The 25,759-nt window shown below is 35.5% G+C and overlaps 1 protein-coding gene across 6 annotated transcripts in view; it reads right to left on the bottom strand.

Annotated features, from left to right (window-relative positions):
- The window catches only part of LOC144978351 (tetratricopeptide repeat protein 17-like), a 75,829-nt gene that overhangs the window by 22,815 nt on the left and 27,255 nt on the right, over positions 1-25,759 (bottom strand). For 3 of the 6 annotated variants that reach the window (XM_078924270.1, XM_078924271.1, XM_078924272.1), the window contains 5 exons: positions 23,263-23,322; positions 21,773-21,870; positions 10,746-10,847; positions 2,857-2,946; positions 1,044-1,142 (listed from right to left, as the gene is read on the bottom strand). In XM_078924270.1, the coding sequence (XP_078780396.1) occupies positions 1,044-1,142; positions 2,857-2,946; positions 10,746-10,847; positions 21,773-21,870; positions 23,263-23,322 (449 nt within the window). The remainder of the gene's footprint in view (positions 1-1,043; positions 1,143-2,856; positions 2,947-10,745; positions 10,848-21,772; positions 21,871-23,262; positions 23,323-25,759) is intronic. The other 3 variants (XM_078924273.1, XM_078924274.1, XM_078924275.1) reach the window with 1 other exon arrangement.

The following is a 25,759-nucleotide window of genomic DNA, read 5'->3' as shown; positions in this document are numbered from 1 at the left end:
CTTTTTTTTTAATCCATTATAGGTTGGTTTCTGTCATGAAAGTGCAAACAAGTAGAATGGACAGGGGCCTTTCCGAGCCTAAGCATCTTATATCATTCTTGATTTTTTTTAATAAAAAAAGGGGGGAAAAATATGAAAAAGAGAAGTGGAGGAAAACAAGTACTCTCTCTCTCTCTCTCCCTCTCTCTTCTCTTCTCTTCTCTGCTCTTTGTGTGAAAGGGATCTCTGGTAAGATTCTGAATATCAAACTTTGTAACAGATAACTTTAAAAAAAATAATGTTATCATATCATAATTTTACACAATTTTCACATTTCTCAAATAAAATTAAAACTTTTAAGGGAACAAAGTCATATTTTAGCAAGAATCAATAATATAAATATTTAGCTCTGAAATTCTCTCTGCCCAATACATTCTATATTAAGCATTTCATTTTATTATTTAGCTTTTATATTTAAAGATATTCACAATTTTCACAATATTCTCTCCAGACACCAAACGAAAAAAAAAACATTTTAAAAAATCATTCTACAGTTCTACAATCTGTTTTATGAAATGAATAAGAGGTTTTCTCATACTCATTGGCAGTAAATATTGCATAAGGTTTTAAAAAACACAATAAAAAAACAACTGACTCAAACTATTATACACAAACAATCAAAATTCAAGCTAAGAAAACAACTCCATCATCTCACTGGAATGAATCAATCAAAAGTTTGCCTGAAGCGTGCTTCACTTTTACCCGGTCTCTTGACAAATCCAACATTTTGTGATAATGGCAGCTTTTGCTGCAGCTGAATAAAAGAATGGCTGTGCGGGTAGATGACTTGGTTATTATTCAAGGTATCCACTAGTCACCAGGTCAATCATAAATCAATTTTTCTGTGGTGGGTGCAGTCTCAAGGTTGCTGGGAGGTGGGGACAGAGCTATAGTAGAACAAGTTGTAGTATTGTTGGTGAAGGTTGTAGTTTTTTTTTTTTTAAGCAGTGGAAGCAGCACTGTCAAGTGTCAGGGAGTCAAACAAATCAATTAGTAACACTTACGTAGGTTTGGAATTCTTCCCGGCTGCAGCCTGGTGATTTTGTTCCATCGTTGAAGATTATACATTCCTCTTCGTTAACCTCCATCTCTGAAGGTAAAACCTGTCACAAAACAAAAGTAAACAACATAAATAATAATAAGACTAAGACGAATAAAATAAAAATTGATTCATTAAATAACTGAGAGATTATGTTTTTTTTTTGTTTTTTTTGAGGGTTTTTTTTATGGCACTTGTCCCACTATTAGGTCATTTCAGGGCCAGTTAAAGGAAGATGATGCAGATGAAGAGTTGTAGATCTGAAGTAAAAACAAAAAAAAAACAAAAAAAAAAAAAAACAAAAAGAAAAAATGGGACTGGTTCAAATAAGGAGCAGAAGGTTCCACGAGCCATGGATGTGCCCATCCAGATACAAGCAAAGGGAAAAAAAAAGGTAGTCCTTCAGAGCCATAAGGCCTATGGAGTTGGTTCATCCCTGTTTCTATAGTGTGAAGTGGACAACAGAAATTGCTTGCTACCTTTTTGGATAGAATGCTAGCCTATCGCAAAGTACTTTCCAACAGATCTTACAGACCCAGCTACTCAATCACTGCTGGGTGGACGGGGGTCAGAAAAAAATCTCAACTGCACCTGGGATTGATTTTGGTCGCTATGAAGGATACACACAAATGTTTACAAACTATAATACATTCAAACATAGAGATGATTTACAAGGAAAAAAAAACAATATACATTTGACTGTCTCCTTCCCAGCTAAGGATCCCCACCAGGACCAGGATAAATCAGAGCAATCTCAATCCAGAACAGAGACAGAGAAACAAGGAAAGGGAAAACAGTTATAGCGATAGATGACACAACAAAAGTGATCTCTCCACTATATATATACACACACACACACATATATATATATATATATATATATATATATATAAATATATATATATATATATATATATATATATATATAAATATATATATATATATATATATATATATATATATATATATATATATATATATATATTATATATATATATATATATATATATATATATATAAAAAAATCAACATTCACAATTTAAAAAATAATAAAAATCCTTATAATGAAACAGTATGAATTAAGCCCATAGGACGAGACAAACGCAGAACAAAAGAAAATAATCATTACAACTTTATCTATTTAAAAACCAAAAGAGCACTAAACAAAAGCAATAATACAAATGATGAAACAAAATAAAGAGACCAAGGATGGCATGAGGCTAGCAATGGGAGTAGTGACTTGATAAAACAATATAGATGTTGGGAAAAATTTGAAACTAGTTCTAATGTAGCTTTTCATTTGAGTAAAATTAAATTTTACTAAATATCTAGATTCAGGTATAGAATTATGGGCATGGTGTATAGAATAAGAGAAGATGGTAATGGTTGGGGCATGTCTGTCACAGACCTGAAGAAACTCTGACAAGGAAGGCTCTGCGATGGACACCCCAAGGCCTCAAAGAGACCTGGAGACATACCGTGGAGAGGGACCTAAAACAGAGAGGTCCTTCCAGGTGGCCCCAAGAATAGCTGCTGACAGCACCAGGTGGAGATCCCTTGCATCGCCTCAAGTGCCAGCAGGCCAAGAGGGGATTGAATGAGTGAGTGAGTGAGTGAGTGAGTCAGTGAGTGAGTGAGTATATAATAAAATAAGAAAAAGTAAAACAGAGAAAATTATCTACCATTTTTTCCCAGCAACTCTGGAAATATTTAGAAGACCAACACACATATAATGTATTGTAACAACAACAAAATAATGTCATTAAAGAAAGACTTACTTGTAGGAAGATAAGTTTGTGTCTGAGTACCCCTTCCACATATTCCAGTTTCGTGTGGGGCTTGGGACCCAATGTCTGTTGGATGGGTGACTGTTTTTGAAAGAGGATGAGGGCGACAGTTGTCAATACACATTGTTGGATCACAGTAGGTGGTGCAGAATTGATGGAATAGCAATAGTCAGAGAAGGGGATGAGGTCATTTAGAACAAAGACAAAAGGACATAGGAATGGGATGGGGGGGGGGGGGGGGGGGGTGATAATTTTAATTAGGATCTAAAATGATGATTATCAAAATACAATTCTTAAAATGCTACTCATATGCTGAGATTTTCAGACAGTAAGTTCATTACTTCAAAAAGCTGAAACCAATGGCAAGAGAATGAAAGGTTCATATAATTTCTTTTCCCATAACAATAACTGTTTTGTTATTTACCATACAGATTACAGTCTCTTCCTGATCATTCACACAAATGAGTCTACTAACAATCAACATTTCTTTTATTATTTAGAAACGATACACATTATACTAATACTTTCTCAGCAGCCTAAAACGCTGAAACATAAATATGACAGTGATAGTTCTTCTTCTCTTATTATTTTTATTATTATTATTATTATTATTATTATTATTATTATTATTATTATTATTATTATTATTATTATTATCATTATTATTGCTTGTTGTTTAAGCTATAAACGATAACATGTTATCCCTTTATTATCATAATTGTTAGAATAATTAGTTCAGAGAGATGTTATGACTATTGACCAACGGCTTAAAATAAACATTTCAACATTTAAACTTAATTCAATAGCGATAAATCATGATTCCTTTTCATGATTACAATCAGATAATTGGACAAATTGAATAAATCCTTAATGTAAGTCGTGAAACTTATCATCATTAAACTAATTTGAAACTAGCAAATTACATAATGAGGGGAAAACAGAGAACCAATGATTTAATATCTAAACCAAACAGCAGGTGCTCTTCAAACATAAAATTGGACCAATGATATCGGAAAGTTTATATACAAGCACCAAACATTAGGACCAAAGTTGAAAAACTTAAATAAGAGCTTGAATAGATAACTAGCCTATGCACCATTTATTGCCATTTTCCCCCAATAAAAGGTGGTATTCCTATTTTTCCTGGCATCTTTATTAACAACGGGTGAACAAAAACACCCCCCCCCCCCAAAAAAAAAAAAATCCAGCAGGAACTAAAAGATTTTTTTAATATCCTTACGGAAGTGAATTGTGGATGCTGAATTTTAAAAAAAGGTTACATGGATTGAGTGAAATTATTGTATTTTAATATATGTGAAAACTTCAATTAGGATTTATTAAACCTTCAGATTAAAATTAAACACCACATTATGGTATATAAAAATAACACAATATTATATATGCATTGTCCCATCCCTGAACTGTGCACCATCTTCTCAAAATGTCAATTATGACAATTTACAGTTTAATCTACGACTTATCAATATTTCTAAAGATTGTTTATAAATACTTTCAAAATGAATTGTATGTTGATTTTAAAGTGGTCGTTGCAACCGAGAATTGATTAAAGAGAAAAATTGGACAATTGGCCTCAACAATCTCTTGATATAAACCACTGGAAATGTTCTTATTTGGCCATTGGTATAGCACGTGTAAAACTAGAAAGATTTTTTAAAGGCACTTAATTTCGTATCGTTCTGGGAAGTTTGTATTAATTAATGTTTCGCAAAATCAGCCATTAATTCTTCTTTTTCCAGGAAATTTCAATACAATTCAAAAAAGTTTAATGCCCCTTTCAACACATTTAAAATGACTTAAATTGCTGCATCTCAGTTTTTCATGTCCGTTAAGGATAGGACTAAAAGGGATGGGCTAAAATAATTTGCAAGAAATTATCCTTGTGTCTGCACTAAGATTTGAAACTCACGACTGAAGGTAAGTACTGCTACACCATCGGTTGGCATATGGCCGAAAGAATATTGTTCTTTCCCAAACAATCTAAGAGTTTCAAGGTGTCTATGTTTGGTTTTACTTTTTTTTTTCTTCTTCTTCTTTTTTTTTTTGTTCACCCCATTTACATCCATACATTGTTCCATGCCTACTAATGACATCATATAAACTTTCTACCTAAATCATTCAACGATCATTGTCCACTTCCTTTGTTAAAATGTCCAATAACACTACTCTGGAGTCTACTATAATTTGAAAAATATTATCTAACTATACACGACCAATTCTCTGCACTAACGTAGCACAAACTCAAATCACATCAAATATTTTTTTATAATACTATGCAACACAAAACGAATTTGAAGGACGGTAAATTTCACCACTGATAGAAAAAAAAAAAAAATTTTAAATACATAATACAGAACCAAAAATTTTATAACAATCATTCCTTTGGCTAAAATCATTCAGACACAAAATACAAACAATGAAATATATATATAATATCTATTGCACTTAAACAGAAAATGCAACGAAATAAAGATTAAAACTTGAAAAAAAAAAAAACCAAAAAAAACCTCTTCATCCTTTATTGTTATAAACTGTATCTACATCCACTATGAACCTTTCACAACATAAATTCACATGCAGGATTAAAATGATTCCCATAGTCAAACCATGCTCTTGGTTATTGATATTTTTTCTTTACCAAAACCAATTTAAAGTATCATGATTAAAAGTTTTAGGACAATAAACATGGAATACCCTTTGATCGACAAATTGTGTAAAAAGATCTGTCAACCCATCATTCAGGAAAGCAAGAATCGCACCTACTGCTTTAAACATCAAAGTAAATAAATAAGAGCTGGCACAAAATCGTGTGCAGTTCAAAATTTGACATTAACAGCGTTGCTTCACTCTGAACCTGTTTATCATTTCTGTCAAAAGAACAGAAGTAGGAGAAAACAGAAAAAAATCAAACAAAATACAGTTCCAAAAGAGTTTTTGTCGGGTATGTAAACTTGAAAACCACTAAGAATAAATGCTCCTATTATTTGTTTGATAAGATAAATAAATATAACCAAAACAATCTTTTGCTTCTTTAAAGTTCAAACTTCGTTTCCCAATCAATCTTTAAAAAAATGCATTCTGATAAAATCAAAATCAATACAGACAAACTTTTGTAGTATATCATGTCAAAACATAATCTTCATGTGATCATTGTATATAGACTATTTTTAAAAACTAGGATCATTCGTTTGTTTTTTTTTTTGCGTCTTTTTTGACAATTCCAATGCTAAGCTTTGAAATACATAAACTCAATGCATGTAGTTGAAAGACATGAAAAATCACCATATGCTGAAAAAGTCGAAAAGTGATTATATCTGTAAAAAGATATCTTATAGAACAAAATTAAAAACTCAAATTCAATATTTTAGAGCTGGCCATAATGATAATGTTTTGCCTCGAGAGCAATCATGCCACTTAATAAGAGTTGATACCTTTACCTGAATAGCAATTACACACACGCATGCACACACACACACACACACAGTGACTCCCAAAACAGATGATCGGATCTGGAAATAAGATTTTCCAGGTTATTGTGTACAAACTGAGCAGTCAAAATCCAATTCATATGATTGACATTGATCCAAAATTATCAGGAAATGATTTTGTCTGCAAAACTTGATATTCCTGATTTGGCACTCTACTAGATCAAGATGCATATAATAAAATATAAACTTGAAAACAATTTCCTCTCAAGTCATGTGAGCTGGATGTCTCAAACTATTGTCGCAATTTTGCGTTTTTTGTGTATGTTTTGCTCTTGCCATCATTTTCATTTGATGTTACTAAAAAAATTGTAATAAAAAAAATTGTTTTTTTTTTAAATTAGTGAAATCCCTATCACTTTGTGCAGCTATCTACCAATTTCCATCTATCTACCTTTGTCATTTATTGCTGTGGTCAGCTTCAAAATGGCCATTTTCACAATTATTGCATTACCACATTTCGGCCGATTTCGGAGGATTCAATTGCTTACAGATTGCCTTTTGTTCTAAAATCGGGTTTGGAATGCTACAGGGAATGTCTAATTCCATACGTTAGGCATAGTTTGATGATAAAAGGTTCATGGGAGTGTGTTGGGAATGGATACACTAAAACAGTATGAGCTGTTTGCATTCTTATGTCAGGTGGTCACCTTGTTATTTAAATAATCAGCAGTCAAAAATCTATTGCTGTAAAAAAAGATTTTCTCATTTATCGCAGCTAAGGAACTTTCTATGAGGACAAAAAAAAGTGATATTATTTTTTGACCATGTACAAGTACATCTGAACTGAACATGTCCGTGAAAGTTTATGACATTGCATTGATAATTGTAAAGGTGTTGAAATACAGTCGAACCACCTTAATATAAGAAGAAAACAGTTAAAATGTTTGAATATAAGACGATCACTTGTTTAGGTGATAAGAGCTACTGGCAGTAGTAAGTTGTATTCTTTATTTCCCCCCACAGGAACTACAACTACAACCAATTAATTATGAAAAAAAGGGCCGTTAACTGGATGAAGGCAACATCCAAATCCTTGCAATACTTACACTCCCATACCACCCAGGCACTTCTCTTTTAGTTTTAAGGAAGATTATTAACCCTGAATTTGCTCCACTCCTGGGACAACATGACAGATTCTAACTTGAAGTTGGACATTTTTTTTTGGGCTAAGAACCACTTAAAACTTAAATTGTATATGTTTAAACGTTTCACATTCTATACCAATAAGTTTATGTTGACTATTACCTTTGAAAGAAGTGATATTTGGTTAACAAATTTACTATTGGTTCCAAACATCAAACACATTGACAAAGGAAAAAAGGTGCGCATCTGTCCTAGCTGATGGAATAGACATTTCTTTACCTTGACCCTTTGTTGATCTATGTGATAGGGAGTTTGAAGCAAAGGAGTGAGTGACCTTTTCCATCTACCTGTGCATGCTTACGGATTCCAGGTATTTCTTATCAAGACATATTTATGACCTGAGCATCAGACGGGCGCTCATTTTTATCAAAACCATTAGAATATGAAATGGGTAATGCATGCACATCAAAGGCATAGTTCTATAGGGATGGCATGCATGGCAGATATGGAAAAAATAATATTTTTCGATGGATTTGTTGGATGTCGACGATAATGAATATACATGGTGATTCAAAAAGAATATGGCAAAACTATCAAGCAATATTTGTAAAAAGAAAAACAATAGAAAATGCTAACATGGACACATGTGTAGTACATATCTTCAAGTTTTTATTCCATATTTATAAATATCCAATATGGCCACCACTGGCAGCGTGGACCAACATCATGCCGATATGAGAATTCATCCCAAATGAGCTGCAGCATGTCACTGTCCACCGTGTTGATTGCATTCATTATCCGATCTTTCAAGTCATCGATACTTTCTGGAAGTGGTGGAATGTAAACTTATCCCCACAAGTAAAAGTCACACACAGTAAGGTCTGGTGATCTGGCGGGTCAAGAACAAAGAGCAAGGTCTTTAACATCTCTCCTCCCAAATCCAGCATTGACTCACAGAAAGCCCTTCACTTCACCTTGTCATCATTAGTAAGTGCTTGGACAAGGCTTAGGTTGTATGGTTTCATGTTTCTCTTTTACACATGCCAGACAAAGGTTCGAGGGATGGCAAGCTGAAGACTTGCTCAGCTTGTGCATTTAAGTGGGCTCCTCATAAACACATCATTAATCCTCTCCACTTACTCCACCGAAACACATGGTCTTCCAGGACTATTTCCTTTACACAGGCATCAACTCTCCTAAACTGTCTAACCATTCATGGAATGCTCTCACGATGTGGCTGATCAATGCCACATTCTGTTCTGAAGGCACTTTGCACCCTGAAATTTGCATTTGTTTTCGCAAAGTCAAGCACATAAAATGCCTTCTGCTCAGTACTCGCCATTTTGATAGAAGCAAGAACATTGAGAAGGTAGATGTTAAACTTCGCAAGTCCATGCACATAGTGTCGGCAATGCTGGCAACAATGCCTAGAGAATGGGGGTCCGATAATGGCAGCAATCCAGTTTCCCGCCCCCATGTCCGGGGGGAGGTGATTTAAAACAACTGGCTTAATATGATCAAAGAGTGAAGGAATGGGGAGAAGTTGCCATGCTTTTCCACCAACAAAAGGAGACATTGGATGGCAGTCAATCGGCTTCAGTCGAGAACCTGCTTAACAGCAAGCTCATTGCATCAGAGGGGACTTGCCACCCATCCATCATTTACCCGTTGTGGTAATGAGCCCGAAAACGAAGAGCATCTAGATGAACGGTGCGATGGATGAAGTTTCCGGGCGGGTTTGCAATGGTGCACGAGTGCGGTATGGAATTTGCAGATTGGGTCGATCGTCATAACATAGTAGTGTGAGTACCATTAGAAGCTGCTGCCATTTTGATTGATTTTCCCTCAATGCAGCTACACTGGAAATTATACTAACGACATCTGTGAAATTGACACCCAAACAAACTTAGATAACTACTCTATTAAATAACCACTAATTCAGTCCACTTCAATGTTACAGACTTTAAACAACTACGTAATTATTTTAGAATCACCTTGTATATATATGCCGATTGAAGGTAAGATGATTGATGGTGAGATAATGGTAAAGGCACATTAAAAAAAAAATGATAGACAGATAGAAATAGGTTGAGCAGATTTAATCAGACAATCTAAAAGATAAGAGATTGATAGATATATAGATAGATAGATAGATAGATAGATAGATAGATAGATAGATAGATAGATAGATAGATAGATAGATAGATAGATAGATAGATAGATAGATAGAAATAAGAAAAGGAGAAAGAATAAGAGAGAGAGAGAGAGAGAGAGAGAGAGAGAGAGAGAGAGAGAGAGAGAGAGAGAGAGAGAGAGAGAGAGAGAGAGAGAGAGAGAGAGAGAGAGAAGAGATAGAGAGGAAAATAGATATGTGGATATAAAATAGATTTGTGGTTGGATTTCAGACCTGACGAAGGAATGATAAATCCTATTATATAACAAAACCGAGAAATCCAAAGATATTGCTATAGAAATTGAAATTCAGCCATTTCTAAAATTCAGCCATTTTTTTTTTTTAACTCGGCGAAAGGAACACATGTTGCAATAAACCATTAAATAACTAAATAACGCAAGTTTAAAACACAGAGGTGAGATAAAGAAAAATGATGCAGGCTATTTCATCAAGCATACTACGCAAAGGAGTAAGAGAAAGAGGAGGGAGGTTAATAGATAAAAATTAGTTTTAAATAATGTCCATTCCAACGTCAAAAAAAGGGTATAATAATTATATTATCATTTCTTCAAACACTGTTATGAAATCTTGATGTCTAGTCCAAAGGAAAAAAATATACCATGATAAAGTATGAGCAAATATCAAAATGATGGAGGCAAATCAAAATTTTTTATTTTAAAAATGTAATTAAGAAAAGAATTTATTAACCAAATGCATTGTTTGATGTGGGTTTTTTTGTTTGTTTGTTTGTTTTTTGTTGTTTTTTTTTTTGGGGGGGGGGGGGGGGGGGGGGGGGGGGGGAATTATTTTGTCTTTTTTTTTTCCAGGCGGACTACAAGAAAAATATATGAAAAAGATTTACACAAGGAAGGAAAGTGAGTTTTTCAATTTCTTTTTATTTTAAAAAAATTTGGGAGGGGTTTTATCTATAATTTATTTCTCTCTTTTTTCCTTATGGACTTTCGACATTGATTTTTTTTTTCTCAACTAAAAAAAAACGAATAATTAATGATTCCCTTAAAAAAAACACACAAAAAAAACAATCTTTAAAAAAACAACAACAGCAGTTTAACAACAGATAAGGGTCCATGTCCGTCAAGGATTGATGAAAAGCGTACCAGGCATTGGGAGGCGTGAAAAGAGACTGGCCTTACAAAAAGTTTTGGCGGCGTAATGACATGGGCTATCAACCCCGAATGGGTTGTCATGGGTAGCAGACACTGTTGGAGGAGAAATGAGATGGACAAGGAGCATGATGATGATATGGAAACAGTTGGAATCAGTATTGTGTACTTTTCTCTTTTTCTTTTTTAAGGCAAAGATTGAAGAATTCAGAGTTGATGAGCAGAGAGTAATGGGAAGCAGTTGACTGAAAAACAATGGAAGAACAATAAAGCAATATAGTGATCTCAATACAAGGGCGTCTACCAACTAGATACTTAGTGCACTATTTTTTCTTTTTTAAAAAGAATCTCTGATTTTCTGATGAGAATGACATTTTTCATAAATTGGCCTTTCTCTGAGTCTCCCTATTGTCTCAAAATGGTATCTTGTCAGATTGATATTGGTGTTGAAAATATAATCTAGAGTCAAAATAATGAAATTTGGGAAATGTTTATATGTCATGAAGAGGTTACACTCAAAAGTTTAATATTTCTGGTCATTTCAACTTTATATTCACTGTTGGCATCCCGTTCATCCTGACATGATACCAGTTTGACATGATTAGCCACAAATGTGGCATCTGAGGCTCATAAGGACGACGTGTCCTCTTGTTACAAAGCTAGGGGATGATGAGTGAGGTCAGTGACTAGTCGGATCACAATCATAAATCTGGCATTATTTTCTTTGGAAAACTCAACTCATATTACATACTGTACTCAAGTTAAAACTTGGAAAGTGAATGAGTACTGTGTTAAAGACAGTAACTATTGTGAGAGCTGGTACAAAAATGATGCCAGGCAGATGACTTGTGCGTTTAAAATTGAAATTTCGTTATATCATGTGGCCTCCTTGGGAAATATATGAAGCATTGTGAAGTGAATTGAACAAAAATGGGAAAAAATGCCTTGTATAAGTGTTCATTTTATCAATTTATTTCATTGTGAATCAGGCACAGATGAAGGATGAAGATATTTTCTCAAAGATAACAGAGAGCTCCAACTAAAAATATCTTAACTCTTTGAGCGAGAGGTTATATTTACATTTCCGTCACAAAATGGCTGACATCTGATTGAGGCAGCATGAGAATGACAAGCTAAGACAAAGCGACATTCGAATTCGGCACAAAATCTCAATTAAAATACCCCCTAGGGCCAATTGAATGTTCTGATGAAAGAAATGATGCCATTGGTTCAATAGATAGTACTTTCGTAGAAAGTTGGATTGGATTACATTATTATTTTGCCTTTAAAGACCGGCCGCACTGTGCGACCATTGGCCAGTAGACCAGATTCTGCTCTTGCTGTACAGTGCGGCCAATGGCGCTGAAAAAGTTAATGATAAATAACATTGGACATCATTTCCCCGTGTATATGCCCATAAAAGATCTGATTTTCAGGGATATGAGAACCAGTTTTGTTAGTCTGACAAATAAAAAGGGTCTGAAAATCGTGGATGTCTTTGAAACAAATAAAAAAGTGTAAATAAATCTTAAAATCTAGTCCATATGACAGTCTCAATGGGTCAAATTGCATTATTAGAAGTATGATAGAATTTTATATTTCTGATTATCCACAAAGCAATTAGCTTAGGTTCCCGTTCTACCAGTATGCTTTTATTTTAACTTCCAAACCACTAGCATTTGGTAGAAATCACAATATCAACTTTTAAACCGGCAATTTTAATATGCATTAATTAATTGAGTTGTCAGCAGGTAATTCTGGCGAAGTCTGGTGAGAATTGCTATTACTGCTCTCATGGTTTTAAAAAGAAAATACGGAAAAGAAAAGGTAGCATTTATCAAATGCTTTTATATGGCAATTTACTTTTTTAAAATCCCCAAATGATGAAACAGCATACATTTAAAGTATGGGACAAGACATGCCGCAGCTTGTTGGGCTAGGAACACAACGATTTGCATCAGTGGGACCTGAAAAATAAAGTCACTCTCCTATAGGATGAGTAAGATGTAAGAATGCCTTTCCTACAGCCATAGCAATGAGGGGCATAAATGCTAATAAAACTTTGGACCTAACAAAGACATAAGATGACTTGTAGGATATGAAACGGAATTTCAGAGCCACATGACAGGCTGTGGGAATAAGTGATAAGACTGTGATTGCATTGATCATGATGAATCCTGGAGATGCACGATATAGAAATTTTCAACTAATGATTTATTTAGTATCATGTTGGCTGGCACTACTACCAAAGATGAAGTCTCCTGTGTTAAGAAAATCATTTATTGAAACGATTCTGGTTTTATCTCTAAACTTCCTATGGTATAAAATTCTCACTGCGTTCTTCAGAGAGAGCATTGCCTTCAATAAGTGATTTCAGTGCTCCCTTTGGTTTTTAACTCTGATCAAAGACAAGTTTTTAAGTCTGAACAAAGGTTAGAGATAGAACGTGATCCAGCATTTTGTTAACCCATTTGCCCATCTAACCTTGAAAATAAGGACTCACGTTTTCAACATATTTACTAATTAAATGATGCAACAAAAACAAAAGAAGAAAAAAATGAAGAGGAAAAGCTGGATTTCTAAAAAATGAATCAAAAAGTGTTGAGTGTAAGAGTATAAGACATAATAATGAATAGTGAGATAAAAACAAGTGATGAAAAAGAAAAAGAAAGCGAAATTGAAAAATACAGCTATGAGCATCTGAAGTACTTTTGACATAATCCAATTTCTAAATTCAAATTCTAACATTTATTTTTAAAAAAACACAGTAAAAAATACAAATGGCTAATTAAAATCTAAAAAAATAAAATAAAAGAAAAGAAAGAAAGAATCTGAACATTTTTTTGAAAATATCCTTTCAATGATCTGAAAGCGTCAATCGTCATGCCACCACTAATGAAAGAATTACATCCCATTTTTGTTTATAATTTTTCTTTTCCTTAAAAAAGTAATCTAAAATATTTGATGTCATACACTTTGTTTTGTCTCAATTGAAGCATGATACAATGCCAGAATTATTATTGTGTATCGATATACCAACACAAAGTATAATCTTTTTACTAATATAGAATTCAATAATAAAAGATAACTGCAGTGTTCCAGAAACATGTATAAAAACTTTTTCAATTTTTTAGTCACTGTATTTAAGCACATGAAGTACATAAGAGAATTCTCAGATATTTTCTTACCCAACTTTTGCTATAGAAAAATATCTATGAGAAAATACCTTTTTTTTGCCAAATTATCAAATCATTTTTCATTTTGAACCATAAAAAAACACTGTAGATTCCACAATGAAAGTCAGATTATAACTTGTTTCCAACAAGCCTGCATTTCTTTCAAATCCTAGTTAAGACAGTCATTTATCTGGTTAAAAAATGAAGCCCTTATCCTTTTTATGTATATATATACACGGGATATTGGAAGGGTTTTTAAAAATCAAATACTGCTGTTGTGTTATTTGATTCCAAACTTGAAGCCTCTACCATAAATAAATTAAGATTGAGATTTACTTTATGTTGTAATGAGAAGCAGAAGTCGCGACGTCACACCTTCCTCTCTTCCAGTTCAAAACCCATTGGAAGTGTATGACCAGTCCTCCGGAGAATTAACAATGAATAGGTACATATTGAACCATAAGGTGGCATAAACATTTTAGTAGGATATATAGGCAGATTCTTAGAATTACTGGGATTAAGAGAGGGAGGATGGATGATCTTTATGGACGACCAGCATTAATTTAGGCTATAAAATAAGATGCCATCACTCTGAAACCAGAAAATCAATTGCACAAGGTATGTATCCAGTCCTCAAAGGGACTAGTTTCACACTTCCAAGTTAGATTGGAACCAGTAATTTGGCAACGCACTATTGTTCCCTCATATGAATTCTGTATTTTCATCCCAATGATTTTGTACGAACTGAGATACAACTCTACCTCTTAAAATAAATAGGGTAGCCTGTTGCAATTCCGAAGGGCAATCACATAACTACTCACATTTCATGTTTTGCTAAATCTATTTATATCAGCCAATCACATCTTATACAAAATTAGTATTACTAACGTGCTTTTTGATTGGATGAAACTATTTCGGATAGGACAGGAGAGTTCCATTTCTCCCATTGACTGTTTTAATATGACTAGTGAGGGTAGACGCAATTCCGAAGGGGTTCGATGCAATTCCGAAGAGACCAGATGGAACACTTTTATTGATGTTTTATTCGTTTGATTTGAGGTCTTTTTAATGTTCTCGTGGGTACTACCGCAAACTTGGGGACCCAAATAATTTTAGGGGTTTGGGAGGGGGAAACTTTTTTATTTATAAAAAGTCTAGATAGGGGGTTTGGGAGGGGAGAGACTTAAAAAAAAAAAAAAAAAAAGTTCCCCCCCCCCTCCCAAACCCCCCAATTTTTTTTTTTTTTTTTGAAAGTCTCCCCCCTCCCAAAACCCCAAAATTATTTGGTTTGGGAGGGGGGAAACTTTTTTATTAAAAAAAGAGTCTAGATAGGGGGTTTGGGAGGGGAGAGACTTTAAAAAAAAAAAAAAAGTTTCCCCCCTCCCAAACCCCCCAATTTTTTTTTTTTTTTGAAAGTCTCCCCCTCCCAAAACCCCAAAATTATTTGGGTCCCCGAGTTCGTGGTAGTACCGTTCTCGTGTGTATCTCTTTTACTTTTTGTCTAGTTTATGAATGTTTCACAATTTGAAGCAACAACTCATTTTCACCCCTTTCTCCTCAGTCCTTTATGGGTTATAGTTTATTAACCCAATTTGAAGCAACAACTCATTTTCACCCTTTTTTCGCCATTCCTTTATGGGTTATAGTTTATTAACCCAATTTGAAGCAATAACTCATTTTCACCGCTTTTTCCTCAAAGTCCTTTATGGGTTGTTATGGCACTTTTGTAAGAATGTGTGCACTTGCCTCATCATGACCAGGCTGTATTTCATGTCAAACACATTCTATCCTGTGCAGTTTTTACCTTGTGATTAGTAACTTGTTTCTTTGTTTTAAAGGTTTTACGGCGCTTGCAACACATATAGGTTATATCAGCGCCAGTAAAAAGGAAGAAAATGGGATAGTCGAAAGTTCTAGAATTACAATTAAAGCACCCAAGAGAGAGTAAGACAAAGGGGAATTGTGAAGAAATAGGGATCAGATGTAGATTCCAAGAGCATACCAATCCAAGGACACCAGCCAAGGTAGGGACAAAACCAAGTAATCTCATACCAAGACAAAGACAGAAAGCATGGTGGAAAAGAGATATAAGGGGATAGAAGACACGGTAAGTACCTCCCTGCCCACTGAGGAGGTAGGGAACCCGACCCAGGATTAGTAACTGTGATGCGACTCGAGCTCAATGAGCACCACAGTTACAAACCGAGAAGCAGTTGGAGTTTTTATTGCTCAAGAAAATAGAGCAAAAATTGGCTTTGGAATCGAACCCAGCATCTCCCAGTTTGTGGCCAATGAGGTAACCACTAAACCAATTTGTCTTCAGTTAAAAATCAAGAATGCAACAAATTATTAAGACAAAGACACTTTAACATTTCAAACCGATTTATTTATTTTTTTAAAAATTGCTTCTCTTTGGCTGCGGCCCTTTATCTTTGGCAGCCTTTCTTTTCTCTTCACGTGCCAGAGCCCTTTCACGTTTCTCTGCCTCCATCCTCTCTTTCTCTTCTCTTTTCTGCCGCTTGCTTTCAATTATCTCATCAGATGTGAGAACTCTGTGAGAAGTTTCATATCTTCTCGCAGTGGCAGAACGTGGTTCTGGAGCCGGGGTCGAGAATATCTCATTGACAGCTTTGTTCCAGTCGGCTGTCAGCCCAGATATATCCATGGCCTGGGCCAAGATATCCTCTGTACTAGGCCCTGCTTCCTGTGTTGTTGGATGTTCAGGCTCTGGATCCACAGCCTGAACCAAGATGCCGCCCGATGTGGAAGCATCAGACGGCCCTGCCTCTTGTGTGATAGTTGGTGATTCAGACTCTGGACCCACAGACTGGACCAAGATGGCCCCTAATGTGGAAGCATCAGATGGCCCTGTTTCCAACAATGGCCGCGAGAGCGCAGCGGATGCAGAAAACCAGTCATCAGAGATGGCTGCTGGGTTGAGGGGGTAGACGCCGGTCGTTTTAAAAGCCTTTCTCAGCAATGCTCCATCCCTCAAGACATCCCATGCTCTGCTGAGCATAAGGGGAAACGAGTGTTTATCTATCACTTTGCTGGGGTAGTGATATAAAAAATCGGTACACGCCGAGTTGTACGCCGACTTCATCGGTTTGAACACATTTGTGTCCAATGGTTGCAGGCACTGTGTTGTATGTGGTGGCAGTGCAAATATGTGTATATCCTCGTCCCTGGCAATTTCGAGGAGCTCGAGGACTTCATGGCTGCTGTGCCCATCCAAGAGGAGTAGCTGGGGCCGTTCCGTTCCACAATTTGGAAGGAACACAGATTTAAACCATTCCAGTCCAATAGAGTTGTCAGTCCATCCACGTTCTTGGTAAGTCCAGAAGCACCCATCGGGACCCAGGTGGACATCAAACGACTGGACGCTCGCCTCTGTCTTTCCTTTAACAATGGCCATCGGGTTGAGGGCTCTGCCAGCAGCGTTGATGGCAGCCACAATAGTGACCGTCTCCTTTGAGTCACTACACCGTTGATGCAGACGGCGTGACCCCTTCTTGGCAACAACCTTTTGAAATATAAGAAGAAAAAAAAGAAAACAACAGAAACTTGTGAGAGATTTGTTCCTTGAAACATTTTGGATTAAACTGAATTGTTAGACATTCACTCATATCATGGCACATATTATGAGACGTGATGACAACTTTCCATCCCATGGTATTTGTCAGTCAAAGCGGCTATGTGGTCTAGTGGTATGACACTCGCTTTCAGATTGGAAGGTCCTGGGTTCGAGCCTCGTGCTCGGAGCATAGTTGAGTCCTTGGAAAAGGCTCTTTACTCACATTCTCTCACCATACTCAGGTGTTAAAATGAGTACCAGGCCGTTAACAGCGTTGTCTTTGTCCGAAAAATTGTAATATCGCCTAACAGGCGTCATGACTCGTCCTACATGTTAATGTTGCTGTTGACCAGGGACCCCTTGTAAAGCGCTTTGAGCACATTTAGTGGATATTGCGCTATATAAAGCTCAATTATTAACTCACTCAATCCTAGAGATTCTTGTAAAGCGCTTTGAGCACATTTAGTGGATATTGCGCTATATAAAGCTCAATTGTTAACTCACTCAATCCTAGAGATTTTTTATTCTTTTCAAAATTGGAAAAAATATATTAAAATGAGCATGTTCATGGATATTTTTATTCAACTACCTTTTAACACGTAAAAATTAAAAACATTAGCTTTGATACTACGCCTATAATTTGTCTCAGAAAAATGTAGAAAATAGGCATGGGGTAAAAGTAATCTCGGGTATACAACGGATATAGTCGGTGTTAGGATTGAGTGAGTTAAGCTCATTTAAAACAAGACAATGGTTGATGTATTTTTAGAAAAATTAACACCTAGGTACGTTGTAGTTACCTTGCCAGGTTTGTGGGAGAACTGCAGTCCAGTTTCATCCATATTCCAGATGGCCTGTGGCTGGATATTGTTCCTCCTGATCAGGGAGTGGAGATCCTCAAAGTAGCTAGCCACCCGTTCTCTGCTGAGAGCAGACAAACGCTTGTGGCTACAGCATTCTGCCGAGCGGACAGTGATCTGAGGAAACCTCAGTTTGAGTGCCCTCCAGTAACCGTCGCCAGGGACGCCGTCGACAAATTGCGTTTTTAGGTTCAGGTTATGAACCACCTTTCCCACTTTTTTAAAGATCTGGTCCTTTGTAAGGGGGAATCCAGCTTCAGCCGAACGGAATATAGCTTCCACAATTGAAGTCTCAACCTCTGGAGGAATTGAAGTTTTTCGGCCGGCTTTCACCACTGCATTAGAACGGCCCTTTATGTAGTCGACCAGCGTGGTTTGGGGGATTCCAAATGTCTTGGAAGCTACGCTGTAACTCATGCCATTTTTCTTGGCTGCAATGGCACGTTGGAGGTCTTCCTCTGTGTATCCTTTCGGCATTGTTCTGTAAAGGAAAAACAAGAATTTGCGTTTGGTAATTAAACCTAGGCCAACGGTAACATCACCATCATCATCAACAATCAGCATCATCATCACCACCACCACCATTATTATCACCACCACCACCATCATCATCGTCATCATCCGCATCACTAACACCATCGCCATCATAATCACCACCATCATCATCGTCATCATCACCATCATCGTCATCATAATCACCACCATCATCATCGTCATCATCACCATCATCATCACCATCCTCATCATCATCACTAACACCACCATCATCATCGTTATCATCACCATCCTCATTACTAACACCACCACCATCATCATCATCATCATCACTGACACCACCACCATCATCATCACCATCATCACCATAATCGTCATCATCACCATCACCGTCCTCATCATCATCACTAACACTAACACCACCACCATCATCGTCATCAGCACCATCATGATCATCATCACATCCTCATCACCATCATCATCCCTAACACCACCACTACCATCATCATCATCATCATTATCGTCATCATTATCATCATCATTATGATCATCAAAGCGGTCTACGGAATTGCGTCAAGCGGCCTTCGGAATTGTGTCGGGCCGCCTTCGGAATTGCATCGAAGGGTGTCACACTTCTAAAATATCGATTTTATCCTGTCTACTGTAAATAGGAGAATATAAAGGGTGGAATATAGATTCTTTAATATTGTTTTAACAGAATACATAGAAATATCAACATTTACCCACCTGATTCGATTGTTCCGTGAAAGATTAAAGTCGAAAATATTATCGAGAAAAGGGCACCAATGAACTTTGTATGAGCGTGTTGGCACGATAACAAACGGGGAAACCACGGGATCACTGAAAGCGACACGGCTGTCCCAAATTAGATGACCCCAATTCCATCGGGCAATCTCATTGGCTGCTGATTTGACTCTTCTGTGGAATCAAACCAACGTTTAAACCACGAGACGGACAGAAAGGTCGTAAAAGGGTGATTCAGTTGAGGTGAGTCGAAGCCTTCGGAATTGCGTAGACTTCGGAATTGCAACAGGCTACCCTAAATGAATCAATAAAAATAAATTTGAACAGTTTCATAGTGAATTTCCACCAATTCATCACTCTCAATGCAAGGCTATTTGGGAGGCAAGGCCAACAGGGATCCATCTTAAATAGCAAGACTGTCAAAGTCACCTTATATAGGCATCCTTTAAAAAAACATAATTTTAAATTGAGCTTTTATATAGTGCAATATCCACTAAACATGCTCAAAGCGCTTTACAAGAGGTCCCTGACCAACAGCAACACTTAACATTAAGGACGTGACATGACGCCTGTTAGGCGATAGTACATTTTTTTCGGACAGAGACAACGCTATTAATGGCCAGGTACTCATTTTACACCTAAGTACGGTGAGAGAATGTGAGTAAAGAGCCTTTTCCAAGGACTCAACTATGTACTGACGAGGCTCAAACCCAGGACCTTCTGATCCAAAAGCGAGTGTCATACCACAAGACTACATAGCCGCACATCCTTTTGGGTACAAGCACTCTTACAATATCCATCATTGCCAAAAAAACGAGTATTTGAGAAGGGTCATTGTTCCTTGGGAAAGGACACAACACAATGGTTATAGTTTCATGATCGTTGTCACCTTCTGTCATGCAGACATGATTGTATCCTGATTTAATCCATTTAATCAGAATATTCCGAATTTAAAAATAGTAGCAGGGCTAAATTCCGATTTCTCAATTTTTTCTTCCTTTTGATACCAATTTAAAACAGTTTATGTTGTTTTTTTGTTTTTAAAATTTTCCTTAAATCCAAAAAAAATAATTTTTTTTTAAATTAATGAATAATAATAAAGATACTAAACTTTTGTAATAATGCGTATATACATGAAACAACCTTTGCATTCAAATTCGTTTTACAAAAGAATTTTTTTTTAAATAATGCCTTTTTGAGGTTTGTTTATTCTTTGATCTTTTTTCTGTTTGTTTGCTTTTTGTTTAGTTTATTTCTTTATTATTATTTTTTTTAACATAACAAAACCAGATACGAGGCCTAATTCCAATTTTAAAACCAAATTCCGATTCTTGAAGGCTTTTGTTACTGATCTTTTTGTGAGGAGAGTGTAGCAGGTCATAGGTCAAACAACGCTAATCCTTACAATCATGACCTTTGAGGTTCAACATGTTCGATACTGCTTTATGATTGTTCTACTATTCAATACACATTCAATGAGCACTACAGTATTTCACAAATAGAAAAAAAAAAAAAGAGTAAAATCGACAACAACAACAACAAAAATTTTAAATAAACAAATCGAAAAAACAGGAGACACAAGAGCAAAAAGTCACATTGAGTTTCTTGTTGGTAATCTTGCTTTTTGTTTAGCATTTTTCTTTCTTTTTTTTTTTGGGGGGGGGGGGGGGGGGGGGGGCTGAAGGTGAATTAGGTCTGATTTTTGTGTGTTTTTTTTTTTAAAACCTTCTTTCCATAGAATAAAACACAACCAAATTCAACTATATTGTAGCAACGTAGAATTAAGCGGTGTTATATCAATCCGACTCCACGGAGGGCTGTATAACTGTTGTATAACGTAAAATGTATCATCCTTGGAAATAATTTGTGACAATTATTTTTAGAATTATATTTGATGTAAGGGTGGCTTTCATATTCAAATACCTTTGTGTAAAAACCAATGAGACTCGATAGAAGGTGAGGAAAAATTGTGAACAGATGTGAACCTTTTATCAAAATTTAGACTTTGTTCCTTTTTTTGTTGTTGTTGTTGTTGTTGTCTTGGTCATTTTTGTGTGTGTTTGTATGTGTATATACATTTGTGTGTGTGTGTGTGTCGTCAGTGTGACAAGGATGAGTTGGATCATGGAGTACAAGGATTTTTTCTATTACCTGCACTCTCAGGTGTCCACATTCATCCCCATGACAAACTCCTTTTTTCTCATAGTGATCGCTTACATCCTCCAACCGGCTGGTAAAGTCACCAGAGACTGGGAATTCACAAGGGAAAGAATTACATTTTTAAAATTTTTGTTTCCTTTGTTTTTCTGGGATTTTAAAGCATTTGCAACGATTTAAATTCATCCCAAGCACCACGAAAAGGGAAGATGATGGATCAGTTAAAAGATCATAGATATGCATTTACAAATACCAAAGATAAAGTAAGACATAGAGGAATAGTTTGAACATTGAAGAGACCAATATGTATGTATATTAAGTATCAAGAGTGCTTAAAAACCCTAACAGACTCAGACATGTGATCTCTAGCAGGATGGATACATCCAAATAATGACTATATATGTATATCAACACTTAACCAGCATAAACTTAATCCTCACTACATAAGAGAAAGGAAATACCAAAAAAATAAATATTTCATTAATATATTTCCTCACCAGTAGGAAGTGTTTTTTTTTTTCCCCTTTCAATGCACCAAATTTTATGATTGATTCTCAAAATACCTTTTGTGTTGGCACACAATTGCTATAAAAACGATAATTTATCACCATGACTACATCGGTCAAGAAAACCATCAGCCACCATGGCAGGGGTTTTGTAACCAAAATATAAAAATATAGAAATGAATAAATTAATTTGGTAACTTTTACACTCAAGCGACTGGTGAGGTCTATAAATATATATGACAGCACTGATGGTATTCCTAAGAATGGCAAAAATCTGCAATTTAGGTGTCAGAGGGGGAAGTTCCTCTCTTTCTAAAAAAATTACATTTTCTCCAATCAAATGTACTAGCAGTGGGAGACTTGATGTGTGGTAGAACAAAAAAGTGCAGTTTCCCAATCTCTCCACAAGTTAGCTAGTGTCGATGGTACTAAATCATCTCAATTGCTCTTAACGTGGATGTTATTACAGTAAAAAAGGGTCTTAAAGGCAATCTGTCAAAATTTTCCTCTTTTTTCACTTTTTGTCACCACCAGCACTGCATGATATGAACTCAACTACCTGATTGCTTCCTTCATGGCAAAAATCCAAGATGACAAATTTAATGTAAGTTTTTAAGCTTTAAACTGTGTCATTTGTGACCTTTGATGATATATTCATTAAGCTACAATGACTTGCATGGGGTCCTTAAAGCTCAACTGGTAAAGCACTCACTTTGCACGCAAAGAGAACGATATCAATCCCGGGTGAAGTCAAGATTTTTATCTGAGCCCCTGTCAACCCAACAGTGATTGGGTGGCTGGGTCTGCTAGTTGTGACAGACTAGCATTCCATCCAAAGGGTAACAAGCAATTGTTTTTGGTCATTTAGTGCTATAGAAACTGGGATAAACTCTGGTTCCATGGGCCTTAAGGCTCTGAAAGACTACTTACACAGACATGAATAATTATCACAAAATGACTTGTTCAATTGATACTTACAGAGAATGTCTTCTTGCTCAGAGGAAAATGTCTTGCCGCCTTTACCAGAACATTGACCAACTAGAAAAGAGAAAGAAAAATATTTAAAAGTAATAAACACTATTTTTTATAAAGAGAAAAGTTTGTTTTTTTTCATATTTCCTTCCATGATGTGAAAGTTTTAAATTTGAGAAAAGAACACAATCTTGAAATAAATATTTAAAAAAAAACAAATCAAACATTTTATCCCTTTCACATTCTGTTTAAAAAAAATCATTGTTCACTTAGAAATCTTAACCAGTTAAATACTGTATTCTGGAATGATGCATATTTAAAATTTGGCTAGAAAAGTTCCTTCAAAAATCGATCAATTTAAATTTAAACTGGTTAAATTCGATTAGAATCAAAATAACCAAATAAAGTAAGGCTCAATGTCAACCCAAGGAATCACCCAAGTTGTCTCAGTAACGAAATTGGGGTTCATTAGTTTTGCTCAAAGGAAAGCAAAAATAAATAAAAATGAAAGAAATGGGACTGGAACTGGAAGCCCCGAGCTATATTTGACTTTCTCCCCCCGGTTTCCTTCTTCTCCAAACGACATCAATCAAACATTACAATAATTTCTTAACAAGAGAGTCATAAGCAACATCTGAACGTCTTTCACCTCTAAAATGAAAAGAAAACAAATCCCACTCTCCTCTCTCCCGTGTTCAAACTTCAGTCACACCATTGGATATAGTCTGTTACTGTTAAAATGTGTTGTTTTCTGTTTTGTTTTTAGAGGTTTATTGGCACTTGAGTTGGACTTTTTTAGGTCATTTCAGTGCCAGTAAAAAGGAAGATGAGAGGGGAAAAGTTCTAGATCTGAAGTTAAAAAGCACCAAAGAAAAAGTAAATCAAAAGGGACTGATTCATTTGCCAAATAGAAGATTCCCAAATAAATTCATCAATGTGCCTATTTTGAAATTACCTAAAAGTCCTACTCAGGCATACGTAAAGGATCCACACAAATGCTTATAAAGTACAATACATTCAAAATTAAAAACTATAATAGAACATAAAAAACAGCTCCATGATTTACAAGGAAAAAATTACCATCTCTCATAAAAATGAACTAAAACAAAACTGAGCAAAGGAAGGGGGAAACAGATATTGGTGCTGCACGTTTAGCCAATAAACTCACATCATCCACCAGCCGGATATAACAACACATAAAACTATATGCAACCTTAAACGTTTATAGTCTGATTAATAGAATTAAGTGAGAAATAACCATTAAAATGGCTGTCTAAAAACAACAACAAAGAGCTGAGTGACGTCAATTTCGTTCAATCCATAGGAATATAGAAGACACAACAAGAGTGACCTCTCCACCCACCATGGGAGAACAGAAAAAAGCACCGATCTTTTCAAATACATATTTAGATAACTAACAAAATAAAACCAATATGAGGATGGCACTTTTTAAAATGACTTGAAATTTGAAATTCTTTCGTGCATATGGACATATTGCTATCTAAAAATCATGCTTATATACACACACAAACACACACACACACACATATACACTAATACACATAAACAAACACAAGGCAGTAGCAGCATCAGCATCAGATATGTCTTAACTTGTAAAGCGCCTTGAGCATGATTAGTGGATATTGTGTTCTATAAATGCTCAAGTTTTTTTGGTGATTTAAAAAAAAACTTCCATCAGTCCGTGAGTCCAAGCAGCATTCAAGCAGTGAAAAGCAAATAACTAAAAAAAAAAAAAACTCAAACAAAAAAACCCTCATAATTTTTTTAAAAAATATAATCGATTAACCAAATAAAAAAAAAAATAAGACAAACTAATATAAATTAATAAATGAATTAATCAATTAATATATTAATATAAAATAAGAAAAACAAAAACAAAAACTCATCCTAACAACTGCATCCAATTTTTATGATCATCAAAAATGAACGCTTCAGAAGTTTAAAAGCTTCTCATCGAAACCGTCATACTTTGAATCAGAATCTCATAGGACTGTTGAAGTTGGAAGAAAGTTTGACTACAAACCCTAAAAAGCACATTTGCTGGTGGTATCTGATCTTGCTGATCTTTAAAAAAAAAACTCAAAGCTTTTATATAGCACAACTGCTCATAGCGCTTTACAAGGAGTCCCCAAGCCAACAGCCAAGCCATACAACAATTTTTTTTTTTAGACAAAGACAGCCTTATAAATGGCCAGGTAATCATGTTATACATGAGTGTTGCGGAGAGAATGTGAGAAAAGAGCTTAGAAAAGTCCATATCAGGACTCGCACCAGCTGTCCTCCTGGCAAAAATGGATATATACAAATAGAGAAATTCAGTCCCACTATTAATATAGTTTGTTTGAGGAAATGAGAATCATTTGATGTTTAAAGCAAAAAAATAAATAAACTGCTGTACAAAATTATCACAATTTATAATACAGATAATAATAGCCTATTTGGGCCAATGAAGACCAAATCTTCAAACAAGGACCTAAAACTT

The sequence above is a fragment of the Berghia stephanieae genome, chromosome 8, assembly GCF_034508935.2.
Source record: "Berghia stephanieae isolate SIO BIC M18660-M18661 chromosome 8, UCSD_Bste_1.3, whole genome shotgun sequence".
Taxonomy (NCBI): Eukaryota; Metazoa; Mollusca; class Gastropoda; order Nudibranchia; family Aeolidiidae; genus Berghia; species Berghia stephanieae.
This window is presented reverse-complemented; position numbering and strand designations above follow the sequence as displayed.